At 44.4% G+C, this 27,562-nt stretch overlaps 1 protein-coding gene and 1 long non-coding RNA gene across 5 annotated transcripts; both read right to left on the reverse strand.

Moving 5' to 3' along the window:
- On the reverse strand, positions 1-27,028 carry LOC147610464 (uncharacterized). Of its 4 annotated transcripts, none has more exons than XR_015264055.1 (5): positions 26,599-27,028; positions 26,217-26,367; positions 26,001-26,120; positions 25,766-25,831; positions 1-836 (listed from the first exon to the last, which is right to left on the reverse strand). It is a non-coding gene; the product is annotated as an uncharacterized LOC147610464 (long non-coding RNA). The 4 variants fall into 4 exon arrangements; XR_015264056.1 differs by having other exon boundaries at positions 25,766-25,839; XR_015264054.1 differs by having other exon boundaries at positions 25,766-26,120.
- On the reverse strand, positions 6,994-7,584 carry LOC147610465 (uncharacterized). The gene is given in 1 exon segment (XM_086786401.1): positions 6,994-7,584. A coding segment is annotated over 1 exon segment (591 nt).
- Positions 27,029-27,562: the final 534 nt, after the last annotated feature.

A 27,562-nucleotide genomic window follows, 5' to 3' on the forward strand; every position in this document is an offset into this window, starting at 1 on the left:
AGTATGTTTATAACAGTGATAAAGGGGATGTATTAATCCATCAAATTTGCATGTGCAACAAGTTTACCAAAGAAATGAGTATATTTGTAATAAAGGGTAGGGTATACAAAGGAGCAAATTTAACATAGTTTGGGGAGTAGAATGCTAAGATTTATAGAAATAGCATCATAGGAGATTGTAAATCAAACTTGCATGTGCAATTCTTCTTTTGTACATGGAACAACTTCAATGCCATAAAAAGTAGGGTTTGTTCTGTTCTATTAAATATATTTTTTAAATCTATATGATTAAATGTGTAAGTATTTATTCAAAATATATTTTTTAAATCTATATGATTAAATGTGTGTGTGTGTGTGTGTGTGTGTGTGTGTGTGTGTGTGTGTGTGTGTGAGAGAGAGAGAGAGAGAGAGAGAGAGAGTATTTATTCAAAATATGCATCGTTCTTAATAATATATTGATAAGGTGTAGAACATGTAGGGTAATTAGTTGGTAGGTAGAAGTTATGTATCCAAATAGCTAACAAGTTGTACGTATACACCTACAAAAAATGAAAATAGAAAGCAGATACCATCATCACTCCTCTTCTTTCTTTTTATATTCTATTGCATATGAGTGTAAGATACTAACTACACTTAGCATTTTGTTGGCAATAAACATATTAGTGTAAGATACTAACTACACTTAGCATTTTGTTGGTAATGAACATACCTTCATGTGTGTCGGACCTCTTTTGCCCACTACAATTTCTTGTGTTTTTTTTTTTGGATTCTCACTACTATGAAAGTCCCTTTGTATTGAAAGTTGTGGAATGGTTTTCTTGTCTTGACCACCTATTTCTTTATCAAAAAATAGAATTCATTATGTCTTAATGTTAGTTGGATTTCCTATATTTTTCAACCTTAGTCAATAATCAATACCGGAACACTAACAACTTTTCTCAATATGCAAGACAACTATTCCAAAATAAACATAACAAATAGCCTATTGGCGGGAAAAGCCTTTAATGTGCCATGTTCACTCCATTTAATGAAAATTCTTTAAAAATGTTAAGTATATAGAGAAGGTTTGATAAACTTAGGTTAACAAAGAAGTATAACGAGATCAATGGTCTAGGATCCACCTTTAGATGCTTGTTATTGCTTTACATAGAATTTTGTTATATTGGGCTAATTCTAGAATTACATGCACTTCAACATATAACTATCCATATGGATATATAGTGCTCCGACACATTGACATACATGAGCAATACTCTGCTCTTAAGGACCCCTGTTCAAAATGTGCATATAGAATTTTGCTTCCACTTCTCCTTTGGGGTGCAATTTATGCAAAGTCTTTTATACAATATCCGAGCATACCTTGAAAGCTATGCATTTTAATTTGCATCAGTCCCTTGTACATGACCATCCCACCATGAAGCTTGCAAATGTCCAATGCCATGTTTTAGTTGAGAGTTTCCCTACAAGAACATTAATGGAATCCTCACCAGCATCTTGAAATGTTGGTGATGATGAGTTTCCCCTGCTAGAGTTAGATTTAACTTAACCTAGGTTAGCAATACAAACCAAGTCCATTGTGTTAGCAATGGTTTCAGCCCACAGTTTGTCATTACAAGTTCTTGGTATTCATAATCTCTACAGTCTCTGTAACTCTAAAGTTTCACATGGTATCACTGTGAGGATTACTGTTATTACTTAGTATTTCATCCACTATCTGTGTATTTAAGACTGAAACTGAAAGTAGACTTGAACACAGATGTTTGATTGATTGATTGAAACTGTGATACAACAGGCTCCTTATATAGGAGTTCAAGAGACACGAATGAAAAGACACATCCCATGACCAATAGTCATGACTCTAGGCGAAGAGACACATCCTTTGGACGAATAGCTGCAACCATTGGGTGAAGAGTTGCAACCCTAGAGCGAAGGGGTGTGACCAGTCGTCGAAGGAGTGTGGCTCTTGATGAAGAGGCATGTCTTTAGAACAAATAGTCGTGACCATCCGAGTGTAGGGGTCCTCTGTAATCATGTCACTTCAGTATCTGTAACCATGAGGAGACTGTGTATAATGAACTAAGTCACAATCGTGACATTCCCTCCCATTTAAAATAAAACCCATGTGATTAAATGAGAGTCGATCGTCTGCCAAAGAATTCTTGGAGGAGTTGAGGATATTGTTGCATTTCTTCATCTGTCTGCCAAGTAGAATCTGACTCATCCAAGTCCAACCACTTAACAAGAAATTCTGTAGTAATCTTCCATCTTGTTTCTTTCTGACGAACGTCAAGAATCTTCTCAGGAACAAGAATAATGTGATCATCTTCAATCTCAGGAACATAAGAAGATAACTCCGAAATAGATGAATCTCCTTGTATGTATTCCTTGAGCCAAGAGATGTGAAATGTCGGATGAATTTTTCCCCAAGATGGTGGAAGATCCAACTTATAACTGACAGCTGAAATCTTCTTTATAACTTTAAATGGACCATAGAAACGCGGTCGCAACTTCGAAAAGACTGACTTTACTGTCTTATATCGATGCGGTGCAACATAAAGCAAAACCAAGTCACCTTCTTGAAACTCAGTATGCCTTCTGTGCTTATTCGCCTACTTCTGATACTTCTGCTGAACATGAACCAGTCTGTCTCGAACTTGCACAAGAATATCTTGCATTTCTTGAATCAACTGATCTGCTAATGCCACCTTGTGTTGAAGAACAAAGTTTGTAGGCACAAGCGGAGTGTGACCATATGCTGCTTGAAAAGGAGTCATTCCAGTGACTGAATGCGGAGAATTATTGTAAGCAAACTCCACAAGAGACAAATATTCTTCCCAAGAAGCTAATCTTGTCTGAATATAATGTCTAAGCATTTCTTCCAAAATTTGATTTACTCTTTCTGTCTGTCCGTCTGTCTGAGGATGATAATCAGAACTGAACAAGAGATTCGTACCAAGAGATTTGAATAAGGAAGTCCAAAAATGTCCAATAAACTTCGGATCTCTGTCAGAAACAATAGATCTTGGCAATCCATGAATTCTGAAAATATGCTGTACGAACAACGCTGCAAGATCTGGAGCAGAAACTGTCTTCTTGCAAGGAATAAAATGTGCCATTTTGGAAAACCGATCAACCACTACTAAAATTTGAGCATTGCCTTTCTGCGAACGCGGCAAAGTAGTGATGAAATCCATGCTTATGCTTTCCCATCTTTCTTGAGGAACTGGCAAAGGCTGAAGCAATCCTTGAGGAAGTTGTCGTGAAGCTTTCATAATTTGACAAGAGTGACAAGCTTTAACAAACTTAATAACATCCTGTTGCATCTGAGGCCAAAAGTATGTTGCTGGTAACAGACGATATGTCTTGTTAATTCCAGGATGAGCTGCAAAGGGTACTTCATGATGCTCTTGAATAAGGAGTTTCCGCAAAGATGCATTGTGAGGAACACAAATGCGATCTAAGTAATAAAGTAAATCATCTGCAATTGTATATGCGGCAAACATATTCATTTCTGCAACAGTAGGATGAAGAGATTTGAGAGCTCGAAAGACATCTCCAAAGTCTCTATCTGTCAAATACTCATGCTTAAAACATGCAGGAATCTCCATCTGCACATTTGAGATAGCAAAGTTCGTAGCTCGAGGCATGCGGCTCAAAGCATCTGCTACCACATTCTGTAATCCAGGAACATAGAGTATCGCCATGTGAAAATTCGCCAAAAATTCAACCCATCGTCCTTGACGAGGATTCATCACTAGCTGAGTAAAGATGTAAGTCAAAGATTGATGATCTGTCTTAACCACTGAATCTGCACCAAGAAGATAATGCTTCCACGTTCTATAAGCATGAACAATCGCCAAAAATTCCTTGTCATAAACGGGATATCGCATTTGAATAGCCGAAAATTTATGACTTTCAAAAGCAATAACACAATCATTCTGCATAAGAACGCCTCCAGATGCTCTATCCGAAGCATCTGTCATGACGTCAAACGGCTGAGTTGGATCCGCAATAGCCAAAACATGCGTAGTTGTCAACGCATGCTTAAGATCATTAAAGGACTTTTCAGCTTCAAGTGACCATTGCAATTTATCTAACTTTGTAGAGCAGCAATATCTGAGAACTTGTGAACCTTGGTGTGGTAAAAATTTGCTAATCCCAAGAAAGATCGCACATCTCAAATTGTAAGTGGCAAAGGCCAATCAACAATGACCTTTATCTTCTTAGGATCAACTGCAATACCATGTCCAGAGATGATGTGTCCAAGATATTCCACATGATCTTTGAAAAATTGACTCTTCTTCTTGTTGATGTACAAGACATTCGTACGGAGGACGTCGAAGACAATCTGCAAATGCTGCTTGTGATCTGCTAGAGTCTTACTGAAGACCAAAATGTCATCCAGATAAACGATAACAAACTTATCGAAGTAAGGACCAAAGATGTCATTCATCTGAAAGTAGCTGGGGCATTGGTTAACCCAAAAGAAATGACCAAAAATTCATAATGTCCATACTTTGTTCTGAAAGCTGTCTTATACTCATCTCCAATTCGAATCCTGATTTGATGATAGCCTGACTTCAGATCAATCTTCGAAAATACCTTCGCACCAAGCAACTGATCAAAGAGCTCATCGATGCGAGGCAAGGGAAACTTATTCTTGATTGTCTGCTTATTCTTGTTCTGAAAGCTGTCTTATACTCATCTCCAATTCGAATCCTGATTTGATGATAGCCTGACTTCAGATCAATCTTCGAAAATACCTTCGCACCAAGCAACTGATCAAAGAGCTCATCGATGCGAGGCAAGGGAAACTTATTCTTGATTGTCTGCTTATTAAGGGCACGATAATCAATGCAAAGTCGCATAGATCCATCCTTCTTCTTGACCAATAAAACTGGAGCACCAAAAGGACTTTTGCTTGGACGTATATGACCTTTATCCAACAACTCTGCCAATTGTCTCTGAATTTCTTGAGACTCTGAATAAGAAACTCGATAAGGAGCTCAAACTGGCGGTGGTTGTCCAGGAATTAGATCAATCGTATGATCTACAGAACGTCGAGGAGGCAATGTCGTTGGCAGCTCGTCAGGAAATAAATCCATATAAGGTTGAAAGAAGGGCTGCTGTAAATAAGAAATATCTGATGGCAAGGATTCCGATTGGTCAACTACATTGTCTTCTGCTTCTCGCAACATAACTAAGGCAGAAGTGCTGTCGCGTTTACGCACTAAGCGTTTGACTTGCATAGCAGAAACCATAGTAATCGGCTTAGAATTAAACAGACCTCGTAATTCCATTTCTCGATGATTATGATAAAGTCGAATGGAATGATCTCGAAAGCTGATCAAAGGATCATACTCATATAACCAAGACTGTCCAAGGATCATGTCATAGTGTGACAAAGGCATAATAGAGAAATTCAGCTGATCCTGATAGTCCTGAATCTGAAAATGCAACTGCTGAATCCGTTTACTGCAATGCAAGAAAGAACCATCTGCAAGTTCCACTTGGAAAACTTCCGCACTCTGCTGAGTAGGTAATCGTAACTTGCTGACGAGAGTAGTTCCCACGAAATTAGTTGAGTATCCACTATCAACAAGAACATTGATAGGATGCTGGCCAATAAATCCCAATAAGCTCAAAACTTGATTGGAAAGGTTAACAGGCACTGAAGTATGGTTGTGGGCATTCAGCATTAAAGCACTGACAACTTTAGAAACTCGCACTGCATGAACCACCTGCTTGCCTTTTTCTGGCGCAGAAGGATGATGATGTCCATGTTCACCTTCTGGGAAACATTCCATGTTGGAATTCTGGCGAGAATTACGCTTTGGGCACTCATACCACCTGTGTGGTCCATTGCAAATTGTGCAAAGACCTGGAGGGTTGGCTTGAGAGGTTGAAGGTGCCGATGTAGAGGCTTGCTGACCTGCTGAGGTTTCGCGGCGAAAATTGCGGCGATTGTTGGGTCGGCGACCTTGCCAGTCGCGTCCTCGATTCCGATTGTTGTTGTTGGAAGAGGATCATGTTTGTGAAGCTGCTGCCTGACCTGAAAATCTAGGCCGAAAGGGCTGTTGCCGAGAAGATTGCTGACCAGATTGAGACTCAGGTTGAGATAAATTTCCTCTGTGATTGTGCTGGGAGAAACGAGCACTGTTTGAGGACCGATTGCCAAAGAAGGATGTCCTGGGTTGTCGTCGTAGATCTCCAAGGTGCTCTACGTAGGCAATGGCAGCATCTATGGTGAGAGGATTAAACTTCTGCACATCTTCCTGTAAGTTGGGTTCAAGCCCATCGATGAAGCTGTGTAGCTTGTCAGCGGGGCTGAGGCTCTCAATTTCCAGAGTTAAACATTGGAACTCTGTGATATATGCGGCTGAGAATCCTGTTTGCCTCAGGCAGCGGAGAGCAGACCGGGCATGGTAGTCCGCACTGGCAGGTTCAAAGACCTTGCGGAGGGCGCCGGAATTTATCCCAAGTAGGAGTGTGCTTACCATCTGCAACACGTCGTTGCCACCATAGAAGTGCTGTATCCTTGAGTAGTGAACTGGCTAAAGCCACCTTCTTGCTTTCGACCAAATCGGTATTGGTCAAATATACCTCCATTTTGAATATCCATTGGTCAAGCACGCGCTTGTCGCGGCGACCATTATAAGGGGCAGGCAGTTTGACATCGAGTTTCTTTTTTTGTGCAGCATTAAATATTTTATAAAGAAGTTGGAGTTCTGCATTGTTTACCTCGGCAGTTGGATCTGGTTCATCTTCATTTTCTGCTACCGAAGTCTCTGAAGAAGATGGTTGTGGATCACTGGCTGGTGTGCGCGCTGGATGGGGCCGCTGCAACTGGTCGAGTCGTCTGCTGATGGTAGAGAGACTTGTCGAAAAAGTCTGCTGAAGTGTCTCCATCTGCTCGCGTAATGATGTAATGGCCTGCATTTGCTCGTCTTGTTGCTGGCCCCCCTCCTCGGAGATAGATGGCATGTTGGAGCTGCTAGAGTGGGTAGCGCGGAGAAGCTGGTGAAATATGTGGTACTGCTGGAGGAGAGAGTGACAGTGAATCGTCTCCCAATTCGGTTAAGAAATTGGAGCCTAACTCCGACGGCTCGTAGTCTTCCACCTCGTCGAGAGGAGGTGTCTCTGCAGGGGTTAAGGGAGTGTAATCTGGCACAATGAGCTCGCTGTATACTCGAACCAAGGGCTGAAGCGAGATGATCCGGTTTACTGCATCCACACGGCACTCGTCCAGGAAATATGCAAGATGTGGGTACCGTCCCAAAATAAACTCGTAATGAGCAAGATGGTGTGCTGGACACGTCAACTAAATATGCCAGATCACCCACGCCTAGAACTGAGTGGCGTGGCGGTGACTGGCGTATAATAAAAAGTCCAGGGGACCTGGTACATGAACTAGAGCCGGAACAGGTTCTGCAACAGGTTCGGGTAATGGGGCGGGCTCCGGTGTGGGTGTATCGGGTATAGTAATTATTTCCGGGGCTGGGCGAGGATTTTCGGGCAATATGGCTTCCGGGACCTCGTCTATGTACGAGATGTAAGGCTCTGGCTGATTGCATTTGGGTTCCATTGGACGCCTGGTTGAGAAGATGAATGTGTGCCAGAGTGGAGAGAAGTCCCTGGCGTGGCAGGACCTTTCCTCGAGCAGCGTGAGGGAGGAGCGAATGGGCTGGCCGGCGGACTAATTCGTTGCGCTGGCCCCATATTCGCTTTTTTTTTTTTTTTGACTTATCGAAAGGGCACGTGGGTTAATAAAAAGGGCCGCCCAAGTTAATTAATGGGCTGGCCGGCTGGTAAGATCGCCGTTTAGTAAACCCACGAAGGGCTGCGCTGGCTGAATTGTGGGTCGTAGCGCTTATGCACTGGCGGCCAAGAGGTGCGCAGCCATGGGGAATAGCGAAGGGGTGCCATGCGAAGAGGTGCCATCTCTTGGTGCCACCGTTCGTGTGAAGGGATGCGAACCCATGCACAAAAGGGCACAACCCGATGAAGAGGCACACGAAGGACTACCAGCAGGAAATCTCTGCGCACTCACCGGGTACGCCACACACACATCTGTGCATCTGTCTTCTATATGTGAATTGAGAAAGAAGGTTTAGGTTACCTCATACTCGTAGGTGTAGGTTCCATCTTTCTTCTGCTTCCATACAACACCGGGTAGGGGAGTAGAGCGGAGAGGGTGAGAGGCTCACAACCGTAGGCCCGGGAAAAAATTTTGCTCTGATACCACTATGAGGATTACTGTTATTACTTAGTATTTCATCCACTATCTGTGTATTTAAGACTGAAACTGAAAGTAGACTTGAACACAGATGTTTGATTGATTGATTGAAACTGTGATACAACAGGCTCCTTATATAGGAGTTCAAGAGACACGAATGAAAAGACACATCCCATGACCAATAGTCATGACTCTAGGCGAAGAGACACATCCTTTGGACGAATAGCTGCAACCATCGGGTGAAGAGTTGCAACCCTAGAGCGAAGGGGTGTGACCAGTCGTCGAAGGAGTGTAGCTCTTGATGAAGAGGCATGTCTCTAGAGCGAATAGTCGTGACCATCCGAGTGTAGGGGTCCTCTGTAATCATGTCACTTCAGTATCTGTAACCATGAGGAGACTATGTATAATGAACTAAGTCACAATCGGGACAATCACTCTTAGAACTCTAGGCTGATCTACCGTGTTCTCTCACAACACCACCTTCAGCATGTTTCTACTTTTTTTTCCCCTTTTAGCAACACAGTTTTATAATCCCAGCAATGGCTACCACTTCTCAAGCTGGCTCTGGCACTCAAGGCACACCTGTGGGGGCTCTGGTGGACCTGGGGTAAATCAACCTCCCCCTCAGCCTGCTGAGGGGAGCTATCAAATAGATAAGCTTATACGCCCAAACTTCCTAGTTTGGCGAGTACAGATGGAACTTCTCCCTCATCGTGCAGGACTCTGGGCCATTGTTGAAGCTGATCCAGGAAATGCTGACCTCATTGCCCAAGAACAGTGGCAACAAAGGGATGTGCCTGCTAGGATGGACATCACCTACATCTAGGTGATCGCTACGTCCAGATGGTGTAAACCTTTGGCACCTCACAGGCCATATGGGATTTCCTGAGCTCAACTTTTGAGCACACAGATCTAGATCTTGTCTACCAAGTTGCCTTGGTCAAGCGTCTCATAAATCTGTCCAGGCATAAAGGGCACTTGGCTACTCAATTTGTGGATGAGTGAAAGTCTCTACTGGATAGACCATTGCGGCCGGTCTTGCCATCCCCACCCAACTACAATCCATGTTTCTCCTGGCTACTCTCCCTACTCAACCATCAGTAGCTGATCTCCAGCTTCAAACCCTCGTAGCAAAGATCCTCCAAGAAGAGGTTCTTTGTACCACCAATGGTAATAGCTCTAAGCCAATATCAATGGTGATAGTATTCAAGTCTTCTTTGGGGAGGAGCACCCTCAACACATCCCGCCCCCAACAAAGAGCCCCATTAACCCGGTCCAATGCTGCACGGCCCAATTCTCAACCCATCACCAAGTCATCTCTACCATACAATGGGAATGTGACCTCCCGCTTTTCCAAGTGCACGGGTCACATTGAACGTGATTACCGTACCAAGCGGCGTGATCAAGCTGGAGGTTCCCGAACTGCACCACCACAGATCAACTTTGCCTCCATAGTAGTTTCCCCAACTGAACAGGATTCCACTCCAATCCACTTGTTTGCCACCTTCATGGTTCCACATGATCCAGTTTCTGATCAGTGGTATTTTGACACGGGCCACTAACCACATGCCCTTCAATTATGATTGGTTGGTTAATTACACCCCACTACCCAAACCACTTGCTGTCTATCTTGGGGACGACAGTGTCCCACCGCCATGCAGAAGGTTTTAACTCACTACAAATGGAGCAAGCATTGAGTTCTTTCATGAACGCTGCATCATCAAATCAAGGCTTCCCATAGGTAGAATGATCTACACCAAATGTCTCCAACAAGGACGGCTTTATCCTTTGGGTATCACACGGGTCCTGGTGTTCAGGCCCTTACTGTCACATCACCTACCACAAGTAAACTGGAAACTCTAAGGTGGCACTATCACCTCAATTATCCCAGCCAGCATGCTCTGAAGGAGATGTAACGCCTCAATCTCGCCAATGGCTTACATTTCAAACTGGTCCCCACTGACCTATGTGGGGTGCATCCTACCATCTATAAAACGAGCGTGAGGGCCTGGGGCTTCGCAAAACATTTGAGCTATTAATTCAATTTAACACTGAAATCGGCCACAACCTTAACACATATCCATCATCACTTTGCATAAAACATAAAAACTAGACAAAACATCCACAAATGCTAAAAGTGGAGCTTGCACATGTAACACCGCATAGAGGCCGGAATGGGCCGACCCCCCCCCCCCCCCCCCCCCCCCGGCGCTTGGAGTATTTTATTACCCAAGGAGAATAATATCATGTACAAGCTTTGAGGACCTTTCTCCCCATGGCAAAAGCCGGATTATCCATATACAAATCATAACACAGCCCAACACGAGGCAACCATAAAATTCACCCCGAAAACAAGCAGTAGAAATGCCGAGCCAACAATATAATCCATATACGTCCATGTGGGTACTGATTCTTCCCCAAAAACCACAGGTCTTCGTGCAATAGAGTTGGTACAGCAAGTACAACTCTCCATTCAGCCGGTACAATAGGTACAATGGTTGGTATAATAGGTACAATAGCTGGTACAGCAAGTACAAGGACTAGTACAATAGGTATAGTGCTTGGTGCAGTAGGTACAAGGACTGGTACAATAGGTACAATGGCACGTACATCAAGTACAAGGGCTGATTGTCACGTGCATCCCGCACTTGGATGCCACGTAGACCTATTTGTACAGAAGGTGCAGGACCTAGGATGGTAAACTGGTCCCATGTGAGCCCAGTCCGGGACGAGTCGGCCAGGGTTCCATCCTGGTCGTCCGTTTTGGGAGGCCATCGAATGGGCTAAAGCGAGCAATCAGCCCTTAGCCATTCTTCTCTTGGATTTTGAGAAGGCCTGTGATAGAGTGGATTGGGACTTCCTTGAGGATACTCTTAGCCATATGGGCTTCTCTTAGAGATGGAGTTTCATGCATGTATCGTGATGCTCGCTTGTGGTGATAGAGGAGAGCGGTTTCAGATTCCTCGCTCAGTACGGCAGGGCTGCCCCTTAGCCCCATTATTATATATCATAGTTGCAAAGGCCATGAGCATCTTTCTCTGCTCCACTGCTAGTATTTCGGGATTGAGGTTGTCTCTTCTAGTCAAGAGGAATTGGTTGGCTCCGAGTTAGCTGATGACACAGCCATGTTTTTGGAGGCTTCACATATATGCTTATGTTCCTTTCGGGTAGCACTAGAGGAGTTCTGTTTGGCAACAGGGGCACTCATTAATTGGCACAAATCTGTTGGTTTATTCACCGAGAGTTACTTGGGGTGCAGAGCTTGGTTTTACTTGGATCCGCAGAGGATGCACTACTAGATATTTGGGATGCCAAGTTGGGATTGATACTTCTCCTGCACAACAGTTTGCTCCGGTACTTATGAGTATCCGGAAGAAGCTCCTCCATTGGAGCTCCACGAGATTAGATTTAGCTTCCAAAGCTTTGGTGGCTAATCAAGTATTGCTTGCCTCAGCTTGGTTTATTGCCTCTTGTTGGTGCTTCTCTCATGCATGCATTGGCCAATGCGGAGATTGATCCGCAATTTTCTCTGGTCGGGTTTGGATGGCACCTCAGACACTCGTGCCAGGGTACCTTGGCTCACAGTTATTCAGCCCAAACGAGAGGGGGGCTTGAATATTATCGATCCAGATGTTTAGTGCAGGGCGTTGCTTTGCAAACTTGTGGTCAGAGGTTTCCTACCATTCACTGAGCCTTGGAAGGATTTTTTCGATTTTTTCTTGTCTCAGATTTCCGGATGTACACCCAAGGTCGAGAGAGACTGAATGCCTAGCACACGTTTTTTGTTCACAGAGGCTAATATCAGGGCACCATCTTCCCCTCTTATTGCAGCTATTATCAGAGCATGGAGAAGCATGAGATCTTTTTTGCGACAAAGGCTTCCTAGGTCTTTGGATGAGGCTGACCGACAACCTATTAATTGGAACGAGCTCATTAGGGATGAGGCTGGTCGGCCACTTGGTGCATCTTGTTATATGCACTGGTTAGGATGGGAGAGATGTGCATACACAGTTCTTGCTTGGAAGACCTTTAAGAGTCTTCCGGAGGATCGGAGAGCTGCATCCATTAAGCATCTTAGGGGCTCTCGCATTCGTATTGATCAAATTGATGCAGCTATTCTGCATGAGTGGCTTTCTGGGACCTTTCACGGAGACTATCACCTCAATTGGCTAGGAGTTTTTTCGAGGATAGGCATACCTCTGCAGGTCATTGCTCTCCCGGGCCAGGAGGCTACAGATTGCATCATTTACTCTATCATGCCTGGAAGGAGATTGAGGAGATGTAGTATGGAGGAGATCATCCCAGATACTAGGCTTAGTCCAGTGAGGATTGTTGGTCGTTCGGGAAAGCATTGGTTCATTGACCCTTCTCCTCAGATAGTGACCTCATGGCTCTTGGCGTTTGTGGTTATATGGTGGCAGTCCTATCAGATATCTTCAGTGGGATCTAAAGTAGTGGGAGTGTGACATGTGAGAGGTTAAGACCGTAGTAATCACAACCTTAGTCTGACTAAACTGCACTTAATGATGTTCAAGAGATAGACAGATATGTGTCAATGCAATGCAGCTATATTAGATGAATGAATGCGGTTACAATGAGATCCAAATGGATCTATACTACTGAATATGCTGCCTATATGCTGAATATGCTGAATGAACTGCTGTCCACTATCTTTCCCTTGTCTCCTGGGAAGGAAACGCTGAAGGGATGCTCTGGAGCAGATGCTATGCTGACCTGATGATGAAACGCAGAACTGATGGGCTGAACTGAGCTGAATGTTGCTGCGTTTGCTGAAGATGAATGCTGATGAGGATGCGTTGCTGAATGCTTGATGCGTTGGCTGGATATGCTGCTCCCAAAGCTTCCTGGAGGAGATGCGTTGGAGCACACTGGGCTGAATGCTGCTATGATGAGCCTTGAATGCTGAATGCTGAGATGATAGGCTGAAAACGCATGATGATCCAGATGAGGATGCGCTTCCATTTATAGGCGGGTACTGATGCTGGTCGGCCAGTGTTGCTGCAATCGGCTAGATGCTGAATGTCCACGACTGGATATTTAATACCATAAAATAGTATAAATACTGGTCGGCTGATGTAAAATGCCCATAAAATGCCTGATGATGTCTATGATGCTAAAATGATGCCATGTCACTGTACACCTGAGACTGGTGTGCACGTGACATTCCCCGCTGCTAAACTGTTGCTGGGCGATAAACCTGGCAACCTTCGACTCCTCTGATGATCCTTCTCCTCCGAACCACTGCCCCCTTCTGTCTTCTGCTGCCGGGACTGAGGCCGTCCGTAGGAGTGAAATCCTTTGAGCCAAGACTCCATGTACTGCAGGAACTGAATGGCAAATACCTGTCACCCTTGACCTGCCTCTGGAAACCTTTCACCTACCATCTCCGTCGTACCTGAAGCTCTGAACCTCCTGAGGCGATGTTGGAGCAAACTTCCGTCTTCTGTGGAAGAGAAACCCCCTGCTGCTGCCAGTTGAAGTCCAAAACTTATGTCCTCCTTTGATGATGGATGTAATTCTTCCCTGAGAGTTCATGGGCAACATGTATGCAAGACTAACTGCTAGGATGACTGCTAAGATATCTGTTATGCAAGCCATGTGCAACCCTATATGCTGTGCAAGAATGCAGATGGATGGGTTACTGATGCATACTTAATGAAAATCCCTAAGGGTGGCTTGCAAAATTTTGAGAACTGGGTTTAACTGTGCGGAAGCAATAAAAATGATGACTGATGAACTGAACATGCTCTAAGGCTGGTTACCCTGTAACGCTCTGATACCAATGTGACATGTGAGAGGTTAAGACCGTAGTAATCACAACCTTAGTCTGACTAAACTGCACTTAATGATGTTCAAAAGATAGACAGATATGTGTCAATGCAATGCAGCTATATTAGATGAATGAATGCGGTTAAAATGAGATCCAAATGGATCTATACTACTGAATATGCTGCCTATATGCTGAATATGCTGAATGAACTGCTGTCCACTATCTTTCCCTTGTCTCCTGGGAAGGAAACGCTAAAGGGATGCTCTGGAACAGATGCTATGCTGACCTGATGATGAAACACAGAACTGATGGGCTGAACTGAGCTGAATGTTGCTGCGTTTGCTGAAGATGAATGCTGATGAGGATGCGTTGCTGAATGCTTGATGCGTTGGCTGGATATGCTGCTCCCAAAGCTTCCTGGAGGAGATGCGTTGGAGCACACTGGGCTGAATGCTGCTATGATGAGCCTTGAATGCTGAATGCTGAGATGATAGGCTGAAAACGCATGATGATCCAGATGAGGATGCGCTTCCATTTATAGGCGGGTACTGATGCTGGTCGGCCAGTGTTGCTGCAGTCGGCCAGATGCTGAATGTCCACGACTGGATATTTAATACCATAAAATAGTATAAATACTGGTCGGCTGATGTAAAATGCCCATAAAATGCCTGATGATGTCTATGATGCTAAAATGATGCCATGTCACTGTACACCTGACTGGTGTGCACGTGACAGGGAGTGGATTGATGCCTTCAATCCTTTGAAAAGCCTTCCTTTTTTCAGTTTCACTGTTCGGAATGCCAGGCTTCTCCTCACTCGACAGATGCATAGGATCCCTACTCTCAGGCCTCATTGGGAGAGCTATGATATTTCTCCAGTGATACAGTGCAGATATTGGCATAGACTTTGGCACTCATACAGAAGGAGCCAGATCTCTCATTTCTTTTGGTTATTCTTACATGGTGGTCTCCCCACCAATCAGTGGAGATCGGTTTTCGGTGTAGCACCTTCCTGTCCTAGGTGTGCGGCAAATTCTGAGACTGTACAACATTGTTTATGGGGATGCAGCATTGCACAACAGATTTGGGGTTCTGTAGCCCAACTTATGGGCAAATTGAGTGGCCGAGCCATGCATGTGACTTGGGGTCAATTGCTTGGCTCTCCCGATCCGGTCCGCAGCTTTTTTATAAGGGCAGTGGTACAGATTCTGGTATTTTCATTCGAAGAGGTATTGCCCAGCATGGTTTATTGCAGGATGTTCCTCACTCTGATTATACACCCCCCCAAATAGAGGATTGACACCAGTTGGGAGATTGTTGCCAGTATTACAGCATGGCAGATCTGGAGAGCTAGATGCACGGAGGCTATCAAGGGTGTCCAGATTTTTGGGTCTCAATGCATTAGTACTATATGGAGTGATATCATCCATACTCTTATGGCTACTTGGGCTCGCATTCAGGGGCCCTCTTGTTCTGCGCAGGCAAAGTCCGTGATATTTATGCAGGAGTGGGACCATGGCATCTTCTTTTCCTCTTGTACCACAGGTCTTACATGTCATCATGATGCTCCTCGGTAGTTGAAATCACCTTACATATTGGGGTGATTCTATTCTTTTCCGGCTTTTAGCTGTGATTGTTGTATGTTTTTCTCATACTTAAATTAAGTCTCTTTCTGGAAAAAAAAAATAGCAAGTCTCCTAAATTTTAGGTGTGATCCTTTGAATTCCAGGATAATCCCCCATTCCCAAAGCTTGTTCTTTCCGAATATATGGGCGTCATGGAGTCCACGAGACCCCTTTCATACTAGGGAAATGTCTAGGCAGGTGACATCTTCCCGACCTTTTTAAACAATTGACCGCAACTATGATAGCTCCCTTGTGGGAAAGCAAGGTTGTTCTCATCCAAAAGGATGAGCCTGGATCTAGTCATACTAGAGTCCTCAAATGTTTAATGAAGACCATCCAGCCATAAACAGCGACTATATACCAGTTAACTCCCATGTGCACATCTATCACTCGGTGGACATCTATCACACTCTGCAGAGAAAGAGCTGGGATCAAGACACATGTCAAAGTTACTGATCATATCAATACTCACTGATCACATCAGTGAAGGATAACATTGGTTGTGGAGCCTCTCGGAGTATTACCCAATCTCACGCAAACCTTGCTTGAGTGGAACTCTCAGGTCAATATCCAGTCTCACAACCATACGCCCAAGCTACTTCGCAAGGGAAATAGTATAACAAATACTGCAGATATAGCCAAGGTATGAGAAAGATAACTGAGTCAAAACAAATACACTGCATGAAACAGCTCCACTTGGCTATATAGAGAATCCTTGATATTAAAAATTCATTTGGATGGAGCATTCTTCCAATAGAACAATGCATGACATATTGAATAATACTTTAGGATTTGGCTTGAAGCCCTTGTGATAACATTAATCCTGCATAGACATGCACAAGGAAAATAGCCAAAAAGATTATTCGTTACTGACTGGTCACACCAATTGGTTATCCAAAACCAAAGATTAAAGCTACTTTCTAGACTACTAGATGAAGGTAAAATTTAAAAAAGGATACAATATCTTGGGTTTTATCTAAACCCATGTCGACATCCTTCCTAGCTTCTCCACCAACTTTTTCAAGCCATATATCTAAGATATATGCATGTCCCATCAAGTGGGCAAGACGAGACGGTCTCAAAAATCCAAAATGACCCAAGTCGAATCCAACTCCAAGGCTCGTTCCCCAATCCCCGGTGACGTCAAACGCATGCTACTCTCCACTAGGTTCCATGCCAACAAGATGTCAGTCCACATGACCCTTGGCATAGACACAAGTCCCCTGACAACCAAGCGTCATGTCCACTCTACCATTTGCACTCCATGTTGGTGCTTTGACCAGACACCTTGGACAAGAGGAGGGCTCAAGTGCGTAACAGAAGATAAGAATCAGTCACACAAGCATAGATATCCTGGTGCTCCATAGGCATTTCGGCCACCAATAGTTTTATAGGCATTTCAGCCCACCAATAGAAATCCTTGATTCATGAGATAACCATGAGCTCCATAAGTCCAATGCATCCCAAATAATGGAAGCCAAAAACATAATCCATCCTAATAAAGGGAGCCACAGCCTTAACACATATCCATCATCACTTTGCATAAAACATAAAAACTGGACAAAACATCCACAAATGCTGAAAGTGGAACTTGCACGTGTGACACCGCATAGAGGCCGGGATGGGCCGACCCCCCCCCCGCCCTGGAGTATTTTATTACCCAAGGAGAATAATATCAAGTACAAGCTTTGAGGGCCTTACTCTCCCCATGGGAGATGCCGGATTAGTCATATACAAATCATAACACAGCCCAACACAAGGCAACCATAAAATTCAGGCGGTACACAAGCTGTAGAAATGTCGAGCAAACAATATAATCCATATACCTCCGTGTGGGTACTGATTCTTCTCCAAAAACCGCGGGTCTTCTTGCAATAGAGCTGGTACAACAAGTACAACTCTCCATTTAGCTGGTACAATAAGTACAATGGTTGATACAATAAGTACAATGGTTGGTACAACAAGTACAAGGGCCGGTACAACAGGTACAATGGTTGGTACAGCAAGTATAGTGACTGGTACAATAGGTATAGCAAGTACAAGGGCTGACACCACAAGTACAATGGCTGGTATAGCCAGTACAATGGTTGGTACAATAGATACAAGTACAAGGGTTGGTACAACAAGTACAATGGCTAGATATTATAATAAAATTATTGAATACCCTTGCCTTCAGTATTTCTTCGAGATGGAAGCCTCCAAAACAGTCTCCAAAAGCCGGTATTCTCTTGAGAGAGAGAGAACGAGAGTAGTCATTGATTTAGGGCAGCCTGCAACGATGGTAGAGGCTAGTGTGTAGCAAGAGAGCCTCCTTCAAACAAAGAGAGAGGGCTCCAATTTATAGATTTGGGCCTCCCAATGCCCATGAGCTAAATGGCAAGACAAGGCTATAATGACAAGTGTGAGGCCACTTGTCTCACTTGGATCCACTTTCTTGCCACACTTGGATCCACTTTCTTGCCACATGCCCCTATCTAAGAGATGGGTTCTCCCATAATCTTCATCTCTAAAAATATCCCAACTGGTAAACCATTTGTCAAAGGTACTTTGGCAACGCTTGGTATATGCTCGATTCCAGACATAATGACACGAACAAAATTTCCATCGAAGTTAGGCCAAAAATAGCAACTCTCCTAAATTTTAGGAGTGTGATCCTTTGTATTCCAGGATAATCTCCCATTCCCAAAGCTTGTTCTTTCCGAATATTTAGACGTCCTACAGTCCACCAGACCCCTTTCATACTGGGAAATGTCTAGGTTGGTGACACCATGCACGCTTCCCATGATCCTCAACAATGACAACTCACCCACTTGGTCCAGTCAAACCTATGTGGCCCAAAGCAGGTATTTCATCACCATCGTAGATGATTACTCTCACTACACCTGTTGAACATGAAGATCAAAGTACTTTGTACAAACAATGGGGGTGAATATGTTTCAAATGATTTCATTGTAGGCATATGCTCACTTATGGTAGTGCTATGTGTGAACAGGGCTTAACCAAGGGCACTTTTTCCCATGTGGTTTTTCCCCTTGGACATCAAGTGTGAAAGGACACATAATATATTTTGTACTTCTATATTATATGGATGTGGCACACATGCAAGGGTTGACTTGCATTTTGTGGATACCACACTTTTGGCTCTCTCTCTCTCTCTCTCTCATTTCTGTGTGTGAGCTTCTCTACCCTGCACCTAACCCTAATGTGCAGATTTGTGTGTGTGAGTATGTGAGTCCAACACCCAACCTTTAGTATCAGAGCAGGGAGCTGCTTGTGGATTTCTGCCCCAGAGAAAACTGCTGCTGGCTGTGGAATTCCATCGTCGAAATTCCATCGAAATCTGACATTCCGTCCGTCGCCTGCGTTTTTCCGTCGACGTCCGTCCAAATGCTCCACCGTCCGGCCACCAGAATCGGGCGGCACCCACCGCCCAGCTCGCGGGCGGCGCCGCCATCTATAGCCGCCGTTTTTCCGTCAGCGCCCCTGGCCGGCTGCCCAGGGCCGTCCGACGGTTAGCACCGTTCCGTTCCGCCAGCGCTACTCCATTGTGTTCCGTCCACATGCCGTCCGTCCTGCTCCGCACCCGGCCCCCGTCGCTGTTCCGTCCACGCGGCGTCAGTACTCGCACCGTCTGCTCCGACCTCCGCGCGTGCTAGCCCACGCCTGGCTCGTCGCCTATGTTCGCCGCCAGCGACTTCAGCACCTTCCCATGCCGGCTCCCACCCTTTCCGGCTTGACTGCGCCCAGAGCCGTGCTCGCCTTGCTCTGAGTGCCCGACTCTGCCTGCCCGACAGTCCACCCTGCACTCAAGCGCCAAAGTTTGCGCCTCACTACCGGCCCGTTGACGTACGCGTGCATGTGCTCACGGCCTCCCTCCTACGCCACGCTGCCTGCCCGTCTGCATCTCAATGCGCTCCAGCTTTGCCTGTTTGACTACCGGCCCGTTGACGTACGCGTGCATGTGCTCACGGCCTCCCTCCTACGCCACGCTGCCTGCCTGCCCGTCTGCATCTCAATGCGCTCCAGCTTTGCCTGTTTGACTGCTCAACGCCCACGCTCCTCGACACCTGCAGCTACACGCACCTGGTTCTTCCTGGCTGCCAACTACACGCACCAGCCTGCAGCTCCTTGTGTTCCTCAACGTTGATTCTTCAGCTGAAACGACTTGGCTAGCCTGCTGGCTCCCTCTATTCGACTGTCTGCTCCAAGCCTGCTGCCCTTGCAGCAGGAAGGTATTTCTCTGTACACATTTTGGGTCAAATACAAATACAATATTTTGCAGCCATTACAGTGCAGGTCATATGCAGATTTAGCAGACACTTCTGTGCAAGTCAAATTCACAGGAAAATTACAGGTGCAATTTAGGGAATTTACCAATTTCAGGACAAATTTAAAAAAATTGGGCATTTTGCTTTGCCTGCAATTTGGGGGTTTTCAAAATTGAGGTCAAAATCAACAAATTGAGCCTCTTTGAGGGTGACTCCATGGCAGATCATCTCACCAAAGTGAAAGATTTGCAGGAACAATTGATGAGGTTATCCCAGACAGACACATGGTCACCAACACTCTTCATTCTTTACCGCCTTCCTACTTAGGCTTTCACACCTCTCTCAACCTCTCAATGAGAGGAGGTGGTGATCCCGTCACTTTTGAAGAGCTCGTGGGTTTACTCTTGCAGGAAGAGCAAACAAGAGCAAACTTATCGAGCAACCGTGGTGGAGAAAAGGCATTTACAGCCAAGGATAAGGGTAAAGCAAAGAGCTTTGGACATGGGGGACAACAGTCTAGCAAGGCTGGTCATGGACAGCCCTCTTCTAGTGGTGAAAAGTCTGACAAAGGGGATGCAAACAAGCCCAAAAAGAAGGGAAAATGTCACTACTGCCATAAGCCTGGACACTACATCAGTGAATGTAGGAAGCGGATTGCAAAAGAGAAAAGGAAAGAAGCAGGCAATGCAGTAGCAGACTCTTCTGATGACAAAGCACAACAATCAGCTAATGTAATCCAGGAAGAGTACACTTTTTTGGTCACATGCACTAGTGACACACCAAGTGCTTCAGACACGAATATGTCTTGCATTGCATCTGACAGATAGAATGCATCATGGTATTTTGATAGTGGTGCTTCGAGCCACATCATTTCATGCAAAGATGTATTTCAGCACTTGGTTTATGCTTCAAATGGCCGCACTGTATCATGTGCAAATCATACCACATATCCAGTAAAGGGAATTGGTAATGTCATACTTATTGCAGCCAATGGTGCCAATATATGTATGAAAAATGTATTGTATGTTCCAGGGATAAAGAAAAATCTGCTCTCCGTCGTCTCAGCCATAAACGACCAAGGTTTAAAGGTTGAATTTGAAGACGGGAAGTGTTTGGTAAAAGACCCATCAAAGGGTTATGAAATAGTCACTTCTGGAACACGATACAAAGGCTTGTATAAGCTGGACAGCTATGACAAGCGCACTTATGATGCAAATACAGTGGCTGCCCACACTCCTGCTATGCATGATGCAGAGCTATGGCATGCTCATTTTGGGCATGTAAATTTTCAGAGTTTGATGCTTTTGCAGAAGCATCATATGGTTGATAATATGCCGCCTCTTGAGTCTCCACCAAGACATGTATGTGAGGGGTGTATTTTGGGAAAGATGCAACGGAAACCATTCCCCAAAGATGGAGCTGTTAGAGCTGAAAGTAAATTACAGCTCATACATAGTGATGTATGTGGTCCAATGCGGACACCATCCATATGGGGGCATCTTTACTTTGTCACATTCATTGATAACTACTCCAGGTTTGCTTGGGCTTACCCTTTGAAAGCGAAAGCAGATGTGTTTACATGCTTTCGACACTTTGTAGCAATGGCTGAAAATATGTGTGGATGTAAAGTCCAAACACTCCGCTCAGATAGAGGTGGAGAATACATGTCAAATGCATTCAATGATTATATGCTTCAAAAGGGCATCAAACACCAATGTACTGTGCCTTCTACACCGCAGCAGAATGGTGTAGCTGAAAGGAAAAATAGATCTCTCATGGAGATGGCAAGATGCATGGTGAAAGCACAAAAGTTACCTCACAAATTTTGAATGGAAGCTATAATGTGTGCAACTCATGTGTTGAACAGGTGTCCAACAAAAGCTTTGAAAACCATAACACCATTTGAGGCTTGGTATAGCCGAAAGCCAACAGTGGATTATATGCGTACATTTGGGTGTTTGGCATATGCACATGTGCCAGAACAACTCCGAACAAAGCTAGATGACAAAGCAATTAAATGCATTTTTGTGGGCTACAGCAATGAAAGCAAAGGATACCGTCTTTATAATCCAACTACACGAAGGATTTTTGTAAGTAGAGATGTGGTATTTGCTGAAAATTCAGAACAGCCCATGTACAGCCTGTATAAAAGCAATGATACAGGCATACAGGACGTGTTTGATGGACTTTTACCCATTGCAATTAAGGGGGATTCAGATCAGCCAGCCCCTACACAAGAAAATCCACATGTAGAACATGTGGACCAGCCAGCCATTCAGCCCCCTTCTATGGAAGAAGTGGAAGATCTTGTCAGGGAAGAGCAAACAGCCATAGACACAGCCAAGTCAGTGCCAAGATGGTTGCTGAAAACTTTGCAAGAAAGCAAACTTGCAGCTCCTCTCACAGGTAGAACAAGGGCTAGTTCCAGCCATGCTTTGAATGTACATCGTGGGGAGTCTACATTCGCAATGGGTGGTCTCTTTGATTCAGAAGAGCCTTCTTCTTATGAAGAAGCACATGAGAATGAGCATTGGTTGCAAGCTATGCAAGCTGAAATTTCTTCTATCATGAAGAATAATACATGGGATCTTGTGGAATTGCCTAAAGGCAAGCATGTAATTGGAACAAAGTGGGTGTACAAAGTCAAAAGAAAGTCTGATGGTACTATTGACAGGTACAAAGCAAGACTTGTGGCTAAAGGCTACTCCCAGAAAAAGGGAATAGATTATGAAGAGACTTTTGCTCCTACTTCGAGAATGACCACAATAAGATCTGTGATTGCATTGGCTGCCCATAAAGGATGGAAAGTGCATCAATTGGATATCAAAACTGCATTCTTAAATGGGGATTTACAGGAGGAAGTAATTGTTACTACTGATTATGATTATGATGATGGTCATGATGATGAGGCTAATACTGATGCTAAATGTTGACTTAATTAGGGATTAATGTTGTTCATGCTGAAGATTAGTCATGGCACGGGCGTGTACATGACATCCCCTCCTGGTAAACTTGATGACGGGGTGGACACTCCGTCATCCTACTGACCTTCTGCTTTAAGTTTGACTTTTTTTGTCTGAACATCTTCTACACTTCCACTTCCAAGTCTTGTTGAAGAACTGAGCATCTATTCCACTGTTGTCTCCATGCCTACTTTTCCCTTACCCTTAACACAGCGGCGGGCCACCTGCCGGAAGTGATCATGCCTGTTGCTAGGCCTTCGGAACTAATCTGAGAGCTTAATGATGTACTGGTTCTACGTACATACCCTCAGGGAATGCTTCCTCTAGCTTCACCTCTTGCAAACCACTCCATCTACTATCCTCTTGCATTCTTCTGCTGGATCTGTGCACCTTCCTTGGGACTATGCTTAGTGGGTTGAGCCTGAATGCTTTGATACCAATGTTGCATGCGCAGAAGCCTTTGATGTACTAATCCACAACCCTAAGCCTAATTAAGAACAAGATGTTGATTTAAACATGATTAAGACAAGAGGAGAGAGAAGAATGGAGAGAGTAGGGGTCATGTTTTCTTGTATTTTATATGGTACAAAAAAGGTGACTTAATGTATGTACATGGTCATGCCCTTGGTTAGAACCAAAGGGGTTGACCTCTGGCCCTACATAGCTTCTACTGATGATTGAGAATGATAATGAATGAATGAACTGACTTGAATTATGACTTGTGCTATATAAATGTGCTAGGAAGCTGGTCGGCCAGCAGAGCTGCTGTCGGCCAGCTACTGGATAAAAATTCAGGATGTTTGCTTGACTCAAATGCTGCGCTTTTTGTCCCCTTTTCTTCTGGCCTTCACAAGGCTGCTGTCGACAGGCTGCACAGGTCCCCATGCTGGCTGCTGCTGCTGCTGCTGCCGACAGGTTCCCATGCTGCTGGTTATGCTGCTGAAGATGATGATGTTGATACTAATGATGGTGATGATGATGATGTGCTGCTGATGAACTGATGCTACTACTGATTATGACTCTGATGATGGTCATGATGATGAGGCTGATACTGATGCTAAATGCTGACTTAATCAGGGATTCATGCATGCCAAAGATTAGCGTGCATGTGACAAATATAGTGTCAGCGTAGCCCCCGAGCACAAAAATCACTCTCTAATGGAATTCGGCACACTCCATGCTACCACTTCTACTAGGAAGACTCTGTTGCCACCGCCCGCTACCTATAGAACAAGCTCTTCACCACCACTTTGGGTATAACAACTCTATTCATTAGTATGGCATGGACAGTCTCTCCACCTATCACATTAGCAGATTTTTGGCTTCCCAACCTATGCATAATCCCTCGTGACAAACACCAAAGCAAACTGGATCTAAGAGCTACTCAAAATGTGTTTGTTGTAAGGAAAAAATTAGGGGCTATTTTTAGCCCAAGGCTATTTTAGAGTAGTTGATATTATCGGGCTATTTCACCATAGAAACTTTTTTAAGAAAAATCGTCCAAAAGTTTCTAGTTTTTAGTGGGTTCTCGAGACAAATTCGCCAAAAGTACACTATATAATATATACTATATACTACAAATTCGCCAAAAGTACACTATATACTACCATATAAGATAGAAAATTTCAAAGATTCTGCCAAGTCTCTAAAGTTTTAGGTTCATATATAAAAATATTCGCTAACCAACCTATACTTATACTATTCTACTGGTGTCTTATTTTTTACCCTGGTTTGTTGGCTATGGCAACTGATTCAGAATCAAAGCATACGCCCTTTATAAACCCAACAGATGTAGGTTCCATTTCAGCCGAAAAGCGTATCTTTCATGAGCTTCATCTGCTGCTGGCCAAAGCGGATCCCTTACCATGATGTGGCTAATTCAGTCGCTCCTCTAACTCTTGCATGAGAGGTAGCACCACTACCCACTGTACCTCCTCCCGCTCCGGTTTTTCCAGTCTTATGTCTCCCTCAAAATCCTCCGCCTCAAGGCCAACAGGCCCCAACTTCACCCCCTGCCACACCACAGCAGGCTCTCAACCAATCTGCACAACAGCCATCATGGAGTCACCATGCCCTCCATCCAGGCACATGACCGGGTCCCGGTTGTGCTCCATCCGCTCTCATGCTCTTCAATATGGAGGCCCAAAAACCCTGCCACATCAGCAGTCTCATTTTGGGCACCTCTCTGACCCTCCCCTACATGCACAAAATCTTCCACGTTGCTGACTTTCTACATCAGACTCCACCTTAGAACACACACCTTTATGTATTCTAATAATATATCTAGTTCTAACTGGAGACAGGCATGTCCGCCCGTGCATCCCACAACACTCACAGTACTACGACCTTATTTCGGCACGCACACTCTACCAGGCCACATGTCCTTATGATTACCAATTTCCCTTGCAGATCTTCTTCCTTCCACCACCCACATGGAAGGAGTTGGCTCCTAGTTCCAACCTAACATCTGCAGTGGCTCCATCAACTAAGGAGAAAAACGTTACATGCAAGGGGTTCCATAATGTAATGCATTAGGCAGTATACGTTACTTGGTAGCTTGTAGTAGGCCCGATCTTTGTTTTACGAAGGTTCATGCAGGATCCTGGAGCTCCTCATTGGAATGTTCTCAAGACTCGAAGAACTTCACCATCAGCTTCCAACGCTCTGATAAAGTTCAGCCAATCTTGCATGATTGGTCGGATGTAGATTGGGGCAATGACATGGATACCCGCGAATCCACTAGTGGATACATTTACACTCTATACGATGGTATAGTATCTTGGTAAAGCAAGAAGAAACATTCAGTGGCTCTCTACTCAACAAAAGTAGAACATATGGCGGGCCTCTATAGCTGCTAAAGGAGGCATGTGGATCCACCACTTACTTGAAGTATTGCCAGGCCAGTGTCGTTGCATCTCTACTCCCACAACCAGTCATACATCATTTTTGGCTGAAACCCTAACCACCATGAAAAGCCAAAACACATAGATCTCTGTTATCACTTTATATGGGATCTGATAAAGAGCGGCCACATGCAGTTGGAGTATTACCCCCACCACTGAACAAATGCTAGTTGACTTCCTTACTGATCGAGTTCCTAGAATTAAACATGATGATACCTGTGATTTTCTAGGACTTCAATGAATATATTGATTCCCAAAAATTAACATCCATGTTAGCGTTCCCGACTCCCATTGTAATCCGTGCTTGACCAAAGAGAAGTTATTGCAAAATATTGCCTAAAATACATATGTATATATATATTAGTTGATTAACAGAAAATACAAAGCACAAAGAGAAAGAAGAAAACGTACAGAAATTGTGGGGAAAATCACCTGAGGACTGTCCCTTGCATTTGATGCTTTCAAGTTCTCTATGCTAACAGAACCCTAGGGAGGTTCTCTCTCCTCTCCTTCGCATGGAAATGACTCGCTCAGAGGAGAAGAATCACAATGGAAATTGATGGGATTTTGATGCAAAGGGTGCCTTGCAAGTGAACAACACGATGTTAATTCAGAACGATCCTCACTTGCACCATCACAACAGAAGAAAAATGACAAGCCACAAAACCTAAATATAGAGACAAGGCAAGCTGAACATGAAAAAGCAGGGATGCCATAACATGAACATGCAATACCTGTTTTTGGCCGTAAACAATATCAGAAAAATAATTAAACATCTCTATCTCTACTCTCTATTATATCTTACAGCCCTTACCTCACCCTCCATGTGTCGCCTTTTTTTCCTTGCCTCCATGTCCACGTCTACACTGCATGTGCAGGCTTTCTCTTGTATTACTGGGCCACCACGTCCACACTGCAGTGCCGCCCCTACTGTATGATGGGTCGCCTCTCTTGCAGGGGCGCAGGGCTCTGCTTGGCCGCCCCTCTTGCAAGGCCACAAGTTGCAGAGGTTGCAAGTCCCAGGTTGCAGGTCGCTGCCTTCGTTAATGCGAGAGGGAGTTTGAATCCCATGCAGCGGCCACACCTTCGTTTACATTTTGGTCCTTCGAGCGAGCTCCCCTCCTACCCACGCAGTGTCCAGCCGTCGTCGCACGCAAGCTCTCCTCTGCTCCCTGGTGGTGAGCATCTCTCTCTCTCTCTGTTTTTAAGTCATGTTTTTTTGTTGGCTGTGCAAGTTATTGGAAGCGTGGCCCCTGTTGGTGGTTCACACTCGACTTCTCTCAGTCGACGTGCAGAACTCCTCTATTGGTTGTTCACCCTGCTCCCCTTTGGTGTGGTGGTTGACTAAGGTTGCCAATGTGTCATGTTTTAGTATTAGTAATGGTTTTATTATTTTGAATTGTTCTTTCTCTTTGTTTAAGTGTGTGTGTGTGAGAGAGAGAGAGAGAGAGAGAGAGAGAGAGAGAGAGCAACCTTTTATTGTCTTTTAAAGACACTTTAATATTATTTCTCTTTTGTTTAGGTGTGTGTGTGTGTGTGAGTGAGTGAGAGAGAGAGAGAGAGAGAGATAGAGAGATATCACTTTGTGAGGGGGGGGTGTGTGTGTGAGAGAGAGAGAGGGAGAGAGAGAGAGAGAGAGAGAGATATCGATTTCACTTTGTGTGTGTGTGTGTATGTGTGTGAGAGAGAGTTCTTTTATTGAAGTTGAAAGGTGTGTGTGAGAGAGAGTTCTTTTATTGAAGTTGAAAGTTTTTTTAATGTTTTAATAAATTGAATAG

This window comes from Cibotium barometz, chromosome 49 (assembly GCF_041138505.1).
Source record: "Cibotium barometz isolate CiBa-2024 chromosome 49, ASM4113850v1, whole genome shotgun sequence".
In the NCBI taxonomy this organism is placed as follows: Eukaryota; Viridiplantae; Streptophyta; class Polypodiopsida; order Cyatheales; family Cibotiaceae; genus Cibotium; species Cibotium barometz.